The sequence below is a fragment of the Colossoma macropomum genome, unplaced genomic scaffold (assembly GCF_904425465.1).
Source record: "Colossoma macropomum unplaced genomic scaffold, Colossoma_macropomum, whole genome shotgun sequence".
In the NCBI taxonomy this organism is placed as follows: Eukaryota; Metazoa; Chordata; class Actinopteri; order Characiformes; family Serrasalmidae; genus Colossoma; species Colossoma macropomum.
Window position 1 is genome coordinate 30,629,899 of NW_023494795.1, and position 15,050 is coordinate 30,644,948.

Consider the following 15,050-nt stretch of genomic DNA (forward strand, 5'->3'; position numbering starts at 1 on the left):
GTTTAGTTAAGTTTTACATATAAAAAAACATACATTCATAATGTGCCATAACTTTTGCCAAGGCCACATATTTTGTTTATTTTTTCCAAGATGCTAAATTCAGTAAATAAACAGTAATTGTGCACCCCTGCTGAGAATGTATTAACTTATTTAGAAAATCAATAAAATGTGTTATTTGATCAGAGGTGCCCAGACTTGTGCATATGACTGTAAATATGTGTAATTAACTCTAAACCTGTCAGTTGTGCAAAGTCCTAAGTTTTCATTTTATAGAGATAGAAATCAAGAAAATCAGTCACCTTAACTTTTTCAGGCTTTGCTATTTTATTCGAATTTACAGTCTAGTACGGCTAAATTTTATGCCTTACTAAAATGAACTGGACCGCAGCACACAAACCAACCTCTGCACTGAGCTTCTGAAAATGTCCTGCAACAACTAAGCAGGTGCACATACATGCCATTTTGATTGAACTGTGTTTCCAGCAGATATTCCAGATCTGTTGTATATCTGATTTATATCTGCTGTATAGCAGCTGAATATGTCATCCTTGTTAGGAAAACAGCTGCCGGTTACATTGTGTGAAAATTTCATGACGAATGGACCAACTGAAATGCTCCAATTACTTGGAATAAAATTGTTGTATAATAACTTTCACTTAAAGATGATTTATCCTGTTAATTCAAATATGCTGTACACAGGAAATGTATAGCATATATGCAATGTATATCGTATGTATATGTATTATACATTTTTTGTAAACGTGTTGTATATTTACTGTATATGTGCTGCATATATACTTATGTGCTGTATATTTGCTTTATATTTACTATATACTTGCAGTATTTTTGCTGTATGTCTGCTGTTATAATGCTGTAAAGCTGGTTATAGTAAATATACAGCAAAGATACGATAAATATACAGTAATAACACAGAACATATTTGCTGTACATTTGTTGTGTATTTACTGTATATTTTCTGTATATTGACTGTTTATTTATAGTATTTACAGTACATATACTGCATTTTTGCTCTATATTTGATATAATATTGCTGTGTATGTACTCTGTATTTGCTGTATAACAGCATTAAGTCAAATTTTATTTATATTGTGCTTTTTACAACAGGTGTCACAAAACAGCTTTACAGAAAAATACAGGTCCAAGCCCCCATTGAGCAAGCCAATGGTGACAATGGCAAGGAAAACTCTCTAAGAGCAAGAGGAAAAAATCTTAACCAAGGAACCAAGACTCAAAAGAGGAACCCATCCTCCTCTGGCCGACACCGGAGAGCAAACAATAACACAACTTGAGCAACATGAACAGAGGAAATGATTTTGCAATCAAATATTGAAGAGAGAGAAAAATTAATAAAGGAATCAGCAGAGACGCCAGCAGACTAGCTATGACAGCCTAACTAAGTGGGAGAGCCAGAAGGTAGCAAAGACATGAGGGGTCCCTGAGATGTCTCCTTCGCGCCCCTCCTCTCCACTCAACTAATTACCAAAGGTTTGACTAAACAAGTAGGTTTTTAGCATAGACTTAAAGACTGAGGCTGTGTCTGAGTCCCGAACACTGCCTGGAAGATTATTCCAAAGCTGGGGGGCTTTGTATGAGAAGGCTCTACCCCCTGATGTAACTTTATCAATTCTAGGTACTAATAGTAAACCAGTACCTTGTGATGTAAGTAGGCATGATGGCTCATTATAAGAGAAAAGGCCTTTTAGTGCTTTTTATAGCAGCAGAATGTATTCAGTGCAGAATTTAACTGGCAACCAGTATAGTGTTGATAATACTGGGTTCATGTGATCAAACTTTCTGGTTCTTGTAAGAACTCTGGCTGCAGCATTCTGGACTAACTGAAGCTTGTTAAGGCTTTTGCTAGAACATCCAGAGAGCAGGGTATTACAGTAATCCCACTCAAGATGACAAAGGCATGAACTAGATTTTCCGCATCCTGTGGGAACAGTGCAGTTCTTAACTTGCCAGAATTCGGAAGATGAAGGACAGATGATGGATGCTTTGCAGCATCATATCAGTACATTTACTGCATATTTGCTGCATTTTAGTTGTATATTGTCAGTATATTTGCTAGTTATGCTGTGTATTAGCTGTCTTTAGATTTGCTGTGTATTTACTGTGTATTTGCTGGAAATTTACTGCATACGTTCTGTATTTGTACTGAATATTTATTGTACAGTTATCATATATTCACTGTGTATCTCCTGTATATGTACTGTATATTTGCTATATATTTACCATATGTACCATATATGTGCAGTACTTTTACTGTTATATGTGCTGTATGTGTGGTATGTATGTGCAGTATTTTTACTATAGATGTGCTATATATGTGCTGTAATTAGTGTCCTGTGTTTCTAGGTGATGGCATATTGCTGAGTGTCATGGGACATTGGGCTTGGTGTGTGTGTGTGTGGGTGTGTGTGTGTGTGTGTGTGTGTGTGTGTGTTGGGGGGGTGCTCCTGTTGCTGAGTTGGTGAGTTGGTTGCTAGGCTGAAGCAGGTGCAGCCCAGGTGTGAGTGTGAGAGAGCTTTCACTAGCAGCTTGTACCCTCACAGTCACTATACACCCTTCATACACACTCACACACCCTATAGTAGGTATGCCTGTAACTGTGGTGTGTTTCGGCTGTGACTGAAATGTATCTCTATCAGCGTTTAAGGGCTTCATTACATACATTGGATGTTTTTTTTTTAGTGTCTGACTCATAAAATGGAATTCCAGAGTGATTTTAAGGGCACTGCAGTCTCACACAGTGCACTCATAAATTCTAGCAGACTCCAAAGATCACTACCATGTTACTAAGAAACATACAGAGGAACATTATGTTCACAGTGGCAGCTGAGCCACTGAAAACTTATCAGACTCTCTGGTGAAACATAGTAAAAACAGCAGCTCTGTACAGTAAAAACAAAGACAACACATTACTGCCTGCTGCTCATCACACAGTAAAAACAATGACTGGTAACTGAGGTAGGTTATCATAGACCAAAAATTACCAAAAATGTTCCCATGTCAAGATTTTTTTTACTTTTACACTTTTGCACTTTATGCCCACATCTGCTGTTATGAATAACAACAATAAGAAGTCTAGCCTCGCAAGCAACTCAAGTCAGTTTGTTTATGTGACTCGTAAATACTGATACAGGCTGATAATGAGAAAGTGTCAGAATTAATTTACAGATTTTTACATTTTTACTGCAGTACAGCAAACTAAATAGTTTAATTCAGCAACCAAAACATCAGTTTTACCTGTGGAGAGCAGCTAAGAAACATGTCCAAAATGAGACACAAGCTGTCCCTGCAAGATGCTGAGAAATTAGTTCATGCAGTATTCCTTTGAGCTAATTCAGTCTTAGTATATCTTACTGATCTGCTGAAGCCTCCTGACCACTTCATTCAGCTGAGCTACTGCAAACTCCCAGGATCTCCTACAGCTCAGCTGATGAAGAATATTTTTATGTAGCTCCTCCACTCTGGAATTACATGCCAGAGAATATAAGGACTGCAAGCTTGACAGACATTGAAAGCATTTTTCTTCAGGCTGCATATGCCTAAAAGCATTGTGACTTATTTTTTCCTGTTTGTAATTGTGCTGTTATTTTCTTTTACAGCATGTTTTTATCATTCTAATGTCTTATTCATATTCATGTGCACAGAAATGTTTATAGAAATATTTAGCATAATTATTAGAAATATTTAGCATAATTTGTAATATTACTCACCACAATCAGTAAATTGTCACTGTCACACAAAAAACTTGCATCCTCTTTTTTTTTTGCATAATTTGAAGCCACCAGCTATTCTTTGCATTGTATTTAAATTTTATGATAAACTATGTTATGATAAATTGTACAAAATGCCTCATTACATTAACTTGCATTACTAATTCTCTTGTAATGTTACCATTTTGAAGACACAAGATTTGTTCTGCTAGCTGAGGGCATTTGGCCAGCACAAAAAGCTAAATACAAAGTATTTATATATATATATATATATATATATATATATATAGATAGATAGATAGATAGATAGGTGTATGTGTGTGTGTGTGTGTGTGTAAATAGACCCCAGCGTGATTTGACCCTTTTCAAACTCAAAAGCAACACTAGTAACAGTAACCACAATAATCTGATCTGAAAACTTGAAACATGTTTATGTTTTAACCCTTTAAAATACCAGGATTATAAAATGTTTTGCTTTTTATTTCAGTAACAGGGACTTCAGTGCAAACTGGTTGAGCTATTTGTATGTTGTAAACTTTAATCTAATCTCTCTAATAAAGGAAACATTGGACCAGCTAAAACTTTTGAATGTCTTTAGTCTTTAGTCTAAAACTCTTAGGGTCAGTCTACCCAGTCAGCGATTAAGCCTAAAGATGTTATGTTAAGTTATGTTAAATACATCAGCATTGCCTGCAAATACAGTATCGGGGAAAAACAGGTGATATGACTGTAAACATGTTCTTAGCAGACACCAAACATACGGACTAAGAGAATCTCTGTCTTCAAATGTGAAGGCATTTTCCACACGAACTCAAATGCTGTGGAGCTGTAATGCTTGGTATACATCTCTTATTTATTCCATTAATATCACTGCTTTGCAAAGTGCCTTCTAGGGTTCATGTACTGGATGTTTTTTGAAGCTTAGATGAGATTAATCTTTATTTTCCATCTGGCTGACTGACACTAAGCATGATACTCAGAAAGTCACAGAAAGGCAACATTTCAACACATACTGTTGATAAACAGCATTCACTACAATAGTACTGTAAAGAACACTACAAGTTTTTAGAGTTGCTGTAACTTCCTTCCCAGTTTCACCCACACACCACCACAACATGACTCCCATGTAAGATTTTTGGATTGTTTATTATCATCATTATTATTATTCATATTTGGACATATAGCAATACTGGAGAGACACACAAGCACTGTAATGATCTTAAAAAACTAATTGGCCTATAGGGAATAGGCTAATGATTGTAAATCTATCTAAAAGCAGTGGGACAGCTCGTCTTTTTTCGACTCCTAGGCTATCGACGCATCACTCAAATCAACTTTTGGCTGCTTCAAAAACTCGCCTAGCCCTAACCCACACACTGACCACTCGACAGAATAATTTAAATAAAACATTTGCAATAAATAAATACATAATCGATAAATAAAAGCCAGTGTGAAAGAACACACCTTGGATTGATATAAAAATAATAAGCACACCGTTTCAACGCACTTTAGGATAAATAAGACATTCAATCAGCCCATGTTTACATGATTAAGGCAGGTTTACAGCGGAGCCTCTGTGGAAAAAGAGCTATCATTTCAAGGCATTTCTGGCTACGCTAAAGGGGGGAACCCTTTTAAGGTGTGAGGGACAGGAGGAAAAGCTAGAGTCCAAAGGTCCACAGATTCACAAGCTCTATTAAAGCTAAATGTGTGTAGGTGTGTATGTAAGTGGATAGGCCTGTGGACTGAAAGGCATCTTGCTGTATTGGCACACAGGTCTTCTTAGGTCTAGGAGCTACTGCAGAAGAATTCTAGAAAAATAATTTAACAGTCTAAACAGTGCTTTTTCTTCACTTCGTATAGGAGTGCAGGATTCGGAGTCTCTGGAGTTTAGTCTCTGTCGTGTCCTGTGAGCGCGTTCACGATACAGGGACGCGCGTTAAAGGCGCAGGAGCCGTGCGTAAAAGTGAAAATTTGGAGTCTCTGGGGTTTTCAAGTTTCTGTCGTGTCTCTTCGCGCGCGTTCCTTCACACTCAGGGGTCTTGCGTAAAGGTGGAGATGTGGAGTCTCTCTGTTGCGCGCGATCAAGACGCGTTCGTTGTAGGAGCCGTGCGTAAAAGTGGGATTGATCGGAACGGACTGCGCTCAGCAGGCCGGCCGCACGGGCACCTGGAGCAGAATCACCTGCCTGTTCTCGGACGGGTGGCACTTATTGGTGTGGCGCGTGAGCGCAGGGGAGCTGTAGAAGACGGCCGGGCAATGCTTGCAAGGGAATGCGCGTGAGGCGTGCCGGAGGCGCGCGTGCCTCTCCTGGCTCGCGCGGTTGGGGAGGGACTCGCCACAGATGGGACATATGTGGACGTCCTGGGAGCTCAGGTTGAGAGGAGGTTGTGGTTGATGCTGAACGTGTGGTTGGCTTTGGGCTTGATGTTGGGGCGGTTCGTTCTCGACCTTTCCATCCTCCTCAAACCGGTGGTTTTGGTGGTTGTGGTGCGCGAGCACGTGCTTCCTCAGGTACGCGTGCCTCTTGAACCTCCTCCCGCAGTGCTGGCACTCACACGCGCCGTCCTCCTCAGATCCAGACTCGGACAAGCCCGGACTCACGGTGTCCCTGTCGCTCTCTGAGCTGCTCTTGTCCTGCGCGCTCTTGTTGACCTGACCTTGCCCACCTTGCTCTTGCCCCTGCGCTGCGCTCGTGGGCTTGGGCTTGTGCCAGCGCCTGTGCGAGGCCAAGTTGGCCGGGCAGCTGAACACCTTCTCGCACTCGGGACACCTGTACTCCACGCGCACGATCCTGGAACAGCGGTGCTGCGCGAGCGCGAACGGGTCCGCGTACGCCTCGCGGCACAGCTGGCACACGAACTCGCCCAGCGGTTGCTTCTGCGTCCCAGCGCGCGCCTCCTCGTGCCCCTCGGGAGCTTCCTTGATTCTGAGGCCCAGCACCGGAGAAGTGGTCACTTCGTCTTCGAACTGCAGCTTCCTCATGGCTTTGGGGCGCTTGGGCTTGTTTTTACGCTCAGCCTCGGACGAAGACGAAGAGGAGGAGGAGGACGACCGTTTAGGCGCGTTCCCGTTCCCGGGAGCGCTCGCGATCGCGTTCGCGCCTCGGTTGCTGTTGCTCGTGCCTATCTTGAGGTCCACGGGAGCGAGCAAGAGCTGGTCCAGGCTGTGTAGAGCAGCGGGACTCGGGAAAGATTCGGCAGAAATCGGCGAGCCGAGGCTAAAGCGCTTCTCCAAGCCGGCGCGCTCGTGCTCCTTGCTGACCGGTCGCGTGGGGCTGTAGAGCGACAGGCACACAGCCTCGGGGTCTCCGAACTGCACCGGCTTGCAGTCCCCCCTCATGGTCAGCGACGATGGGGATGATAATGACGATGCTGATGCTGAGGCTGAGGCTGAGGCTGACGCTGCTGATGCTGCCACCGCCGTGCGTCCTGGGCTGCGCGCGCCGGGCGCTTCGTTTTCTTCATCCGTGCGTATCCGGTACGACACGGGCGTTGCTTTCTTGTTCCTCTTGACCAGAAATCCTCTCGGCATCTCTGCGATGTTTTTGCACGCGGAAAGGCACTTTTTTGTTCCCCCGGAGCTCAAACAGGCTGCTGCTGTTGTTGTTGTTGTTTTTTGTTTCTGCTGGGTGGGAGTGAGGGAGGGGGGGTTTCCGTGCTGTTCCTTTCCTCCCCTTTACATCAGACGCTTTTCATTACTAAAGCATAGCTGCACTCGTTTTTAAGCAGAAATGATGACATTGTTCCCCCTCCCCTTTCCCCCCGCCCGCCCCCTCCCTACGCTTGCCTCATCCCCGGCCAATCAGATGACGGCGTGCTCCCTGCGGATGCGAGTGGGAGGAGGCTGAGGGAAGGCTTGGCTTTGCTTGGCTTTGCGAGCGAGCTCGCGCTTGGAGGAGGATTTGCAGATTGCTAAGCAGATGTACCTGAGGGGGTTTTATCAGACGCACGGTGGCCCCAAGGGCGCGCGGCGAGGGCGGAGGGGCGGGGGACCCCACCTCTATTCTGCTTTACGGTCTGATGGCTTTTCGGCAGACACGCACACACACTTATGCGTGAGGCTTTGGCAGCCTAACCTCCTACAGAGGGGGGGCTCTCATCTTGCCAGAAGGAGGAGACGTCCATCAGAATCTGAAATTAAAACGGTGTTGTGGGGAGGGGGGCGGGGACAACGGTAAATGACAACAAAGCTGCTATCCAGCGTCTTCCTTCAGTATTTTTACGCATTCAACAAATGCGTTCAGCTCCATCGTGACGTATTTTTTGAAATAGCCAATGAGGCGCAACTACACTTTAAATGGAAGCCGCTGCATGAACTAATTGTATGAACTGGTCTGTTAAGGGGTTAATATTTCATGTTTTAGTTTTTCCCCATAATGTTAAACTCAGCAAATAAATAGTAATCATGCACTGAAATGTATTTAAGTTTGTTCTCTGTAGAGGATGTTGACTTATGTTCATTTACAAAATCAACTCAACCTATAAATACTGTAGATTCCAAAGAAACAGATTTAACACTATTTTACTATCATCAGTGTTACACATAAAATTCAGAAGACACGTGGCTATATTTGTGTTGTAGATATTGTGACCCCAGGTTCCTATCACCACCACTGTAAAGAAATCTGTAAGTCATAACCATTTCTCCATACCAAATAAATCGTTGCGACTTATCCAATAAAGAACAGACTGAACTAAAGGCAGCCCGAAGCCAAGATTTGTGAACATGTGCTGGATGCGACAGTTGAAGCGCGCGCATATGACTCAGTCATCTTCCGCATACATAATTAATAGAAAGAGAGGCTCCCCTGCTTTGCATCACAAAAGCTGCGCTCGTGCAGGCTGCATCCAGCATGAGAGTGAAAAAAAGGAAATTGCAGCGTGAAACAGGGGCTCATAAGCAAGCAAGTGGAGTGTGAGATAGGCGCGTGCTGTGTGTAATCTTGTCTTGCCACAAAGGGGGTCGCGATGGGTCAACATGGGCCAAAGCAGGCCACTACAGGATATAATGGGGCAAAACAGAACACTACAGGATATACTGGGCAAAGCAGGCCACTACAGGATACACTGGGGCCAAGCAGGCCACTGTAGGATATACTGGGCCAAAGCAGGCCACAACAGAATGTACTGGGCTGAAGCAGGCCACTACAGGATATACTGGGCCAAAGCTGGCCACTGCAGGATATACTGGGCAAAAGCAGACCACTACAGGATATACTGGGCCAAAGCAGGCCACAACAGGATTTACTGGGCCACAGCAGGCCACTACAACATATACTCAGCCAAGCAGGCCACAACAGGATATAATGGGCCAAACCAGGCTACTACAGGATATACTGGGCCAAGGCACACCATTACAGGGTACACTGGGTCAAAGCCAGCCTCTACAGGATATACTGGGCCAAAGCAGGCCACTGCAGAATACTATAATATTGAATAGTCAAAGTGGGTCAGAGCAGAACACAGAATGTCATAACTGGACAAATCTCCACTTTTTCTGTACTGTAAAAATGCTGTGGAGTTTTAGCTGAGGCAGGTTAAAGGAGAACTCCACCAATTTTCAAATAGTCTCCATAATTTACACTTTAACACGTGAACAAAGTCATTCAGAGTGGTTTGGTGTGAAATGCTCCATTTTAGAGAAACTAACCAAGTCAGAATTGCTTACAGTGGTGTGATAGGAACCAGACATCAGACTCTAAAAGCTATCACACAAGTTATTGTACCAAATGGTCACAAACATACCTGTGGCATTGTTTTATGAGAAGTGGCCTGTGCAAAAGTTATGGTACCTTTAACCTCTTAAAATCCCAGGCCTATTACATAATAAGGCTCATTATTCAGTAAATATAGGGAATTTAATGCAAACTGGTTCAGCTATTCTAAGATTATAGCAGTGTGTAATAAAACTTTGGGCATGCCCATGAGCAAACAAATACTAATCATGCACTAAATTTATGTTTACTTTTGTGCACTATAGACGATGTGTTAACTTATTTTCATTTAGAAAATCAACACATCATATAAATACCATATATTCCAAAGAAACATTTCAGATTTAACACTATTCTACCATCATCAGTGTTGCAAATAAAATTCAGAAGATACTTGTAGGTTCACCGGTGGTTTTGGATCATAAATAAAATGGCTATATTTGTGTTGTAGATATTGTGACCCCTGGTTCCCATCACCACCACTGTAAAGAACTCAGTAAGTCTTAACCATTTCACATCAAACCACCCTGAATGACTTTGTTTACATCTCAACTACTGAATTAAGTTGAAATTTTGAATAATCAGTGGAATTCCACTTTAACCTGGCTGCCTTAAAATTGAGATTTGATTAATCTTATAAATTTATAAGTTGACAAAATGGAAGACACAGATTATTGTTTCACCATTAGATGGTCTGTGAACTCTAACAGAAGCTTCAAGGCAGCCAGGTTACTTTTTATGTTAAAATAGTATCTTTTTACAGTGTAGGCCTCATTGGCCATTAAAAAACTGGACAGTGGCACAGAAAGATAATGGCCGTTTGTGTACAGGTACACTGTGTCCTATACAAATTGTAGACAGTTACAGTTGATTCTACAATTTATTTATTGTTTGTTTGTTCAAGAGAATCTACCATCATGTTGCAAACTATTTAGTTATCTTCCTGTGTGGTTACCGTTCATGTAAATGATTTGGTTTAAGTACAAAACATAAAAAAGGAAGAATTAACAATATCTAGCTTAATTATTGACAGTTCTATAACTTTATAACAGCAACAGCTGTTATGAGGCAATGACTTGGTGAAGCATCTGTAAAATCTCTTTTCTTTTTTACAGAAGCTGCAATTTTTCAGCACATTTTCATTCTCCACCTGTGACACAGTTTGCATTAACTTTTGGTAAGAAAGAGTCAGTTAGGTCAACTGAAGCATTCACAAACGAGAGCACCATTTTCACAGCTTTGCTTTTATCTATGTTCTGTTATCAGGCCTGCATTGTAAGTGATGCACGCATGATGGGTCATATGCGTACAGGCGCGTGGGTGTGTGTTTGTTCAGTGGCGTGTGCTGCACTGCAAGGTGGACGCGCCAGAGATTTGCGTCACATTACCATACAGCTGCCACAGTCTCTTTAAAACTCCGCAAATCCACCCTCGCCACGGCCCTTTGTGACTGCACGGAGGAGTCATGCTGCGTTTTCCAGCCCTGCCCTGAGCCAGCCGACTGTAAATAATGTCCCACCACAAGGCTGAAAAGCCAGATACTTCAGACTGAGCATCACTCTCCACCAGCCTTTTCTATTATTAGTTACAACAAGAGTATATTTACTTACCAAGAGACACAGCTAGAGGAATGCAGTAAATCACTATTATTATCAAATACACTGCAAAAGTCTTAAACATCTGACATGCAGTAAACATGCAGTAAGTGTTTAATCATTCAAAAAAAGCCCACTAATATTAGAATAGATACAAATAACAGAACAATAAGTAGTAAATTACTACTGAAAAATGTCACTGCTTGCTTAACCATTTCCAGATCTCTCCTCAAGGAAGTCCAATATAAATCCTTTATTAAATTAAATGAGGTGCTGCTGATGTAATTTAACAAATCCATGCTATGGCTGGAGTGTACGGTCAGGAACCAAACCTGGATTCGTCTAACCAACATGTAACATTTTTTTTACAGAAAAAAATCTATGTTTAAAAATGTATGTTTATTTGCATCTATTCTAATATATATTTTTAGGGGTGCAAATCTGGTCTAATGACTGGAGGAATTCAACGTCATGAGCCTAAAGATAACATATAGCAATTTATATGTAAAACAGGGCAAACAAAAACAATATCAAAAAATAAATAAATAAAAAAAAATAAGAAGAAAAAGGGAGGACTACCAATAACTGTAAAGGCATAATTCAATAAACAATCATAGTACAGTAATAAAGGTTTGAAATCGATTCCAGGATAGATTATGTCCTTTTTTTTCGACAGTTGTTCTCGATTAAACACAGATGTTTGAAGCTTATGAATGAATTGCATACGTTCTATTTGCAGCTTGTAACATAGATGAACATGTTTTACCTTTTATGTATCAGTTTTATAGTAAGTCACTCGGTAAAGAGTCCTGAGCTGCTGTTTTCCAAAAAGTAACTGAAACCTGGTTAGACAACGGCTCATATCTACAACTTCCAGAAGACCTCAAGACCTGACATTTCATCTCATAAAGTTGGTCCCATTGTGCATCAAAATATGACTGGTTGATTCCACTGTAGGTTCGTCTACTAATTATGTTCATGGTGTGACATGGCCTAACCAATAGGAGAGCTCTCTTGGCTGTATCTGTCCAGATACCACTGGAAAAAAAAATCCTGACTGGATAATTTTCTGTCAATGTAAGAATGAAATAAAAGTAATGCTACAATGCTTGCAAAATTTAAGGACAACGAGCATGAGGTTTCTATTAAATACACATGAACAAAAAATGACAGACTATTTTTTTTAATTCACAGAAATCATTAGGCCTTCTCTGAAGGCGTAATAGGCACTGAAGGTTCCCTTCTTGTGTATAAGCCTTGAAACGCCTCTTCTTGCGTTTTGTTTCATTGTTTTGCACTCGTAGCTCACTGAAGTGGAGAAATTGTGTGGAAAGTAGAGGAGGAAGTATTTTATTATGATTTGAGGTTATGGTTATGTTTACCGTCTTGTTTTTCTGAAAGAAAGACTCTTTCGACATCAAAACAAACAGAAAACAGTCAGAAAAAATTCTAATTAGATTTAAATGGAGTAACTAAATGAGTACAGTATTTCCAGACTAAAACATAAGGAGACAATCAGCTTATAATAATGATTTTTGTTTTGAAGATGCATTGGTGACTGCTACAGTAATCCAGGCTGTGCGTACATGGGGAGATGATATCTGTTGTACTTCAGGTAATCCAGAACGCTTCTCTTCAGGGCTTGTGGTCCTTCACTTTGCTCAAAGATCTGGTTTAAGTACAGGGATGGGTCTGCAGGTACCTCCCAGGTGCCATCCACTATCATCTCAGCAAGTTTTGGAATGGACAAAGAGTCTTGGTCAAGCTAGGGTCAAAATGCAGTAACAGAATTAGTGCTGTTGTTTTAGCACTGAAAAAGTAAAGTAAATTTGATTCAAATGTGTAAATCATTTCCACATGAATATAACATAATATATCACATCTAATCAATTTAGCTGGACACTTTTTATACAGCATGTAGGTGATAATTGACAGAATATTTTATGATTTAGCTTATAAAATGTATTTTCTATGTAAATATATATGCAAATTTGCTGCAACACATTCCAAAAAAGTGGGGGCATGTCTACCACTGTTACCTCACCTTTCCTTTGAACACTTATTAACTGTAAACTAATACTAATAAATCAACTGATCCAGTTTTAAAAGCAGAATTTTTTGCCATTCTTTCGTCATACAAGTCTTCTGCTGCACAACTGTAAGTTGTCGTATTTTGCGCGTTATAATGTGCCACACATTTTCAAGGGGATTATGCAGCCATGCTGTTGTAACACATGTAGAACGTGGCTTGGTGTTGTTGAAATAAGCATTGACGTCTTTGAAAAAGACAGCAATTGGAAGGCAGCATATGTTGCTTCAAAATGTGTAAGTATTTCTCAGCATCAGTGATGTCTTTACAGATGTGCAAGTTACCCATGCTATGGGCAGTAACAACCCCCCCCCATTCCATGACAGACTCTGGATTTTGAACTTTATGCCGGTAACAATCTGGTTGGCTCTTTTGTTCTTTGGAGAACATGATATCCATTATTTCCTTAATCTGAAAGGTTGATTTGTCAGACCACAATACACATTTCCAATGTGCATCAGTCTATTTCAGATGAGCTTGAGCCCAGAGAAGTCGGCAGTGTTTCTGGATGCTCTTGACATACGACTTCCACTGTGCATAGTACAATCTTAACATGCATTTGTCATCAAAAGCATTCCCAAACCTGTGTGGTAACATCCATCATGAAAGCATGCCAGATTTTAATGCAGTGCCATCTGAGGGGTCTCTCGAGTCTCTGATACACTGTAGAGGGTGAAATACTTAAAATCCTTGCAATTACATTTTTTTCTTGAACTGTTGGACCATTTACTGATTAATTTCTTGGCAAAGTGGTCAGCATCAACCTATCCTCGCTCATAAAGAACTAGGCCTTTCCTGGATGCTCCTCTTATACCCAAGCATGATTGCATTACCAGTTTTTTTGACAGCATAGCTAGTCCCTGTCCCAACTTTTTGGAAAAACAAAATCACAGAATGAACATGTATTAAAAAACAATGAAGTTCACTATTAAATATTAGGTCTTTACACTGTTCTCATTTAAATACAGGGCAATATGGATTTACAAATCACTGCTTTGTTTTTATTTTCGCTGCAAATAATGTCGCAATTTTTTTGGAACTGAGGTTTGTAATATAATTTATTCATGTGGCAATGATGTACACATTGGAATCAAGTACATTCAATGCCATCCAGTACATTTAGTGCTTCATTAGTGAAGCTTGCGCTAACCTGGACTTTAGTTGATTCCATGATCTGACGCACTTCCTGCTCAAAGTCAGCAAAGCGGTCATGAAATATGGCCATGCACCACCTCTCCCTGAAATAGCTGAAGGAAAAAGTAAATAAAAGAATTACTGAAAGCTTATTTCTCTCTCCTTACGCACACACAGACACACACAGCACTAAGCATGTTCATCTAATAGCTGCCGCGCAACAGCACGGTCAATCAATTATCTTAACGGTTCTTGATGTTCAGCCAGTTTCAATAATGACATTGAGAGCAGGCTTCATTCAGAGCAAGACAAGAGGCCAGTGAAGAATCCAGATTTAATAAGTGGCGGAGCGGCTGATGACCACTGCTGGGCGGCTGAGCCATTGTCTCCTGGCCATGCGGCAAAGCAGATTGGACACCTGCATAAACAGATTAGGGCTGAGGAACAATGGCGCTGATGCTGATGGGTCGCTAGTGTTAAAATATTAGAAAAGAGGTCACACTGTCAGACATAGATCTACACACGCAAGCCGCGGGGAGGGATCTCCATAGAAACAATGATAACATGATTTGAACTGGGGGAACGTCATAAAACAAGCATGCCTTAAAGACCGGTCTATGTAGAGGTGAGAGGCTCATAAGCACTGTCTAATACACAAACATCAAAATACAGCAGGAAAGTAAAATAACACAGATATGATAGTAATACATGATGTTAGTTTGATACTAAATATATCTATATCTCTATACAACACATTAGATTCAAATGTTTAT

At 41.0% G+C, this 15,050-nt stretch overlaps 2 protein-coding genes across 2 annotated transcripts in view; both read right to left on the reverse strand.

Annotated features, from left to right (window-relative positions):
- Window positions 1-4,870: 4,870 nt before the first annotated feature.
- insm1a (insulinoma-associated 1a) lies at window positions 4,871-7,432 on the reverse strand. The gene has a single exon (XM_036582161.1). It carries the CDS (start codon window positions 7,275-7,277, stop codon window positions 5,889-5,891), a length of 1,389 nt encoding a protein of 462 aa, XP_036438054.1. The 5' UTR covers window positions 7,278-7,432; the 3' UTR covers window positions 4,871-5,888.
- A 5,007-nt stretch (window positions 7,433-12,439) lies between these two features.
- cfap61 (cilia and flagella associated protein 61) overlaps window positions 12,440-15,050 on the reverse strand; it is a 56,324-nt gene continuing 53,713 nt past the window's right edge. Inside the window, exons 25-26 of the mRNA XM_036582165.1 lie at window positions 14,294-14,390; window positions 12,440-12,819 (exon numbers count right to left, since the gene is read on the reverse strand). Of these exons, the coding sequence (XP_036438058.1) occupies window positions 12,616-12,819; window positions 14,294-14,390 (301 nt within the window). The 3' untranslated portion in view covers window positions 12,440-12,615. The remainder of the gene's footprint in view (window positions 12,820-14,293; window positions 14,391-15,050) is intronic.

What these genes read in the sequence shown, in the direction of transcription:
- insm1a (XM_036582161.1), bottom strand. Translation starts at nt 7,277, where the DNA reads ATGCCGAGAGGATTTCTGGTCAAGAGGAACAAGAAAGCAACGCCCGTG.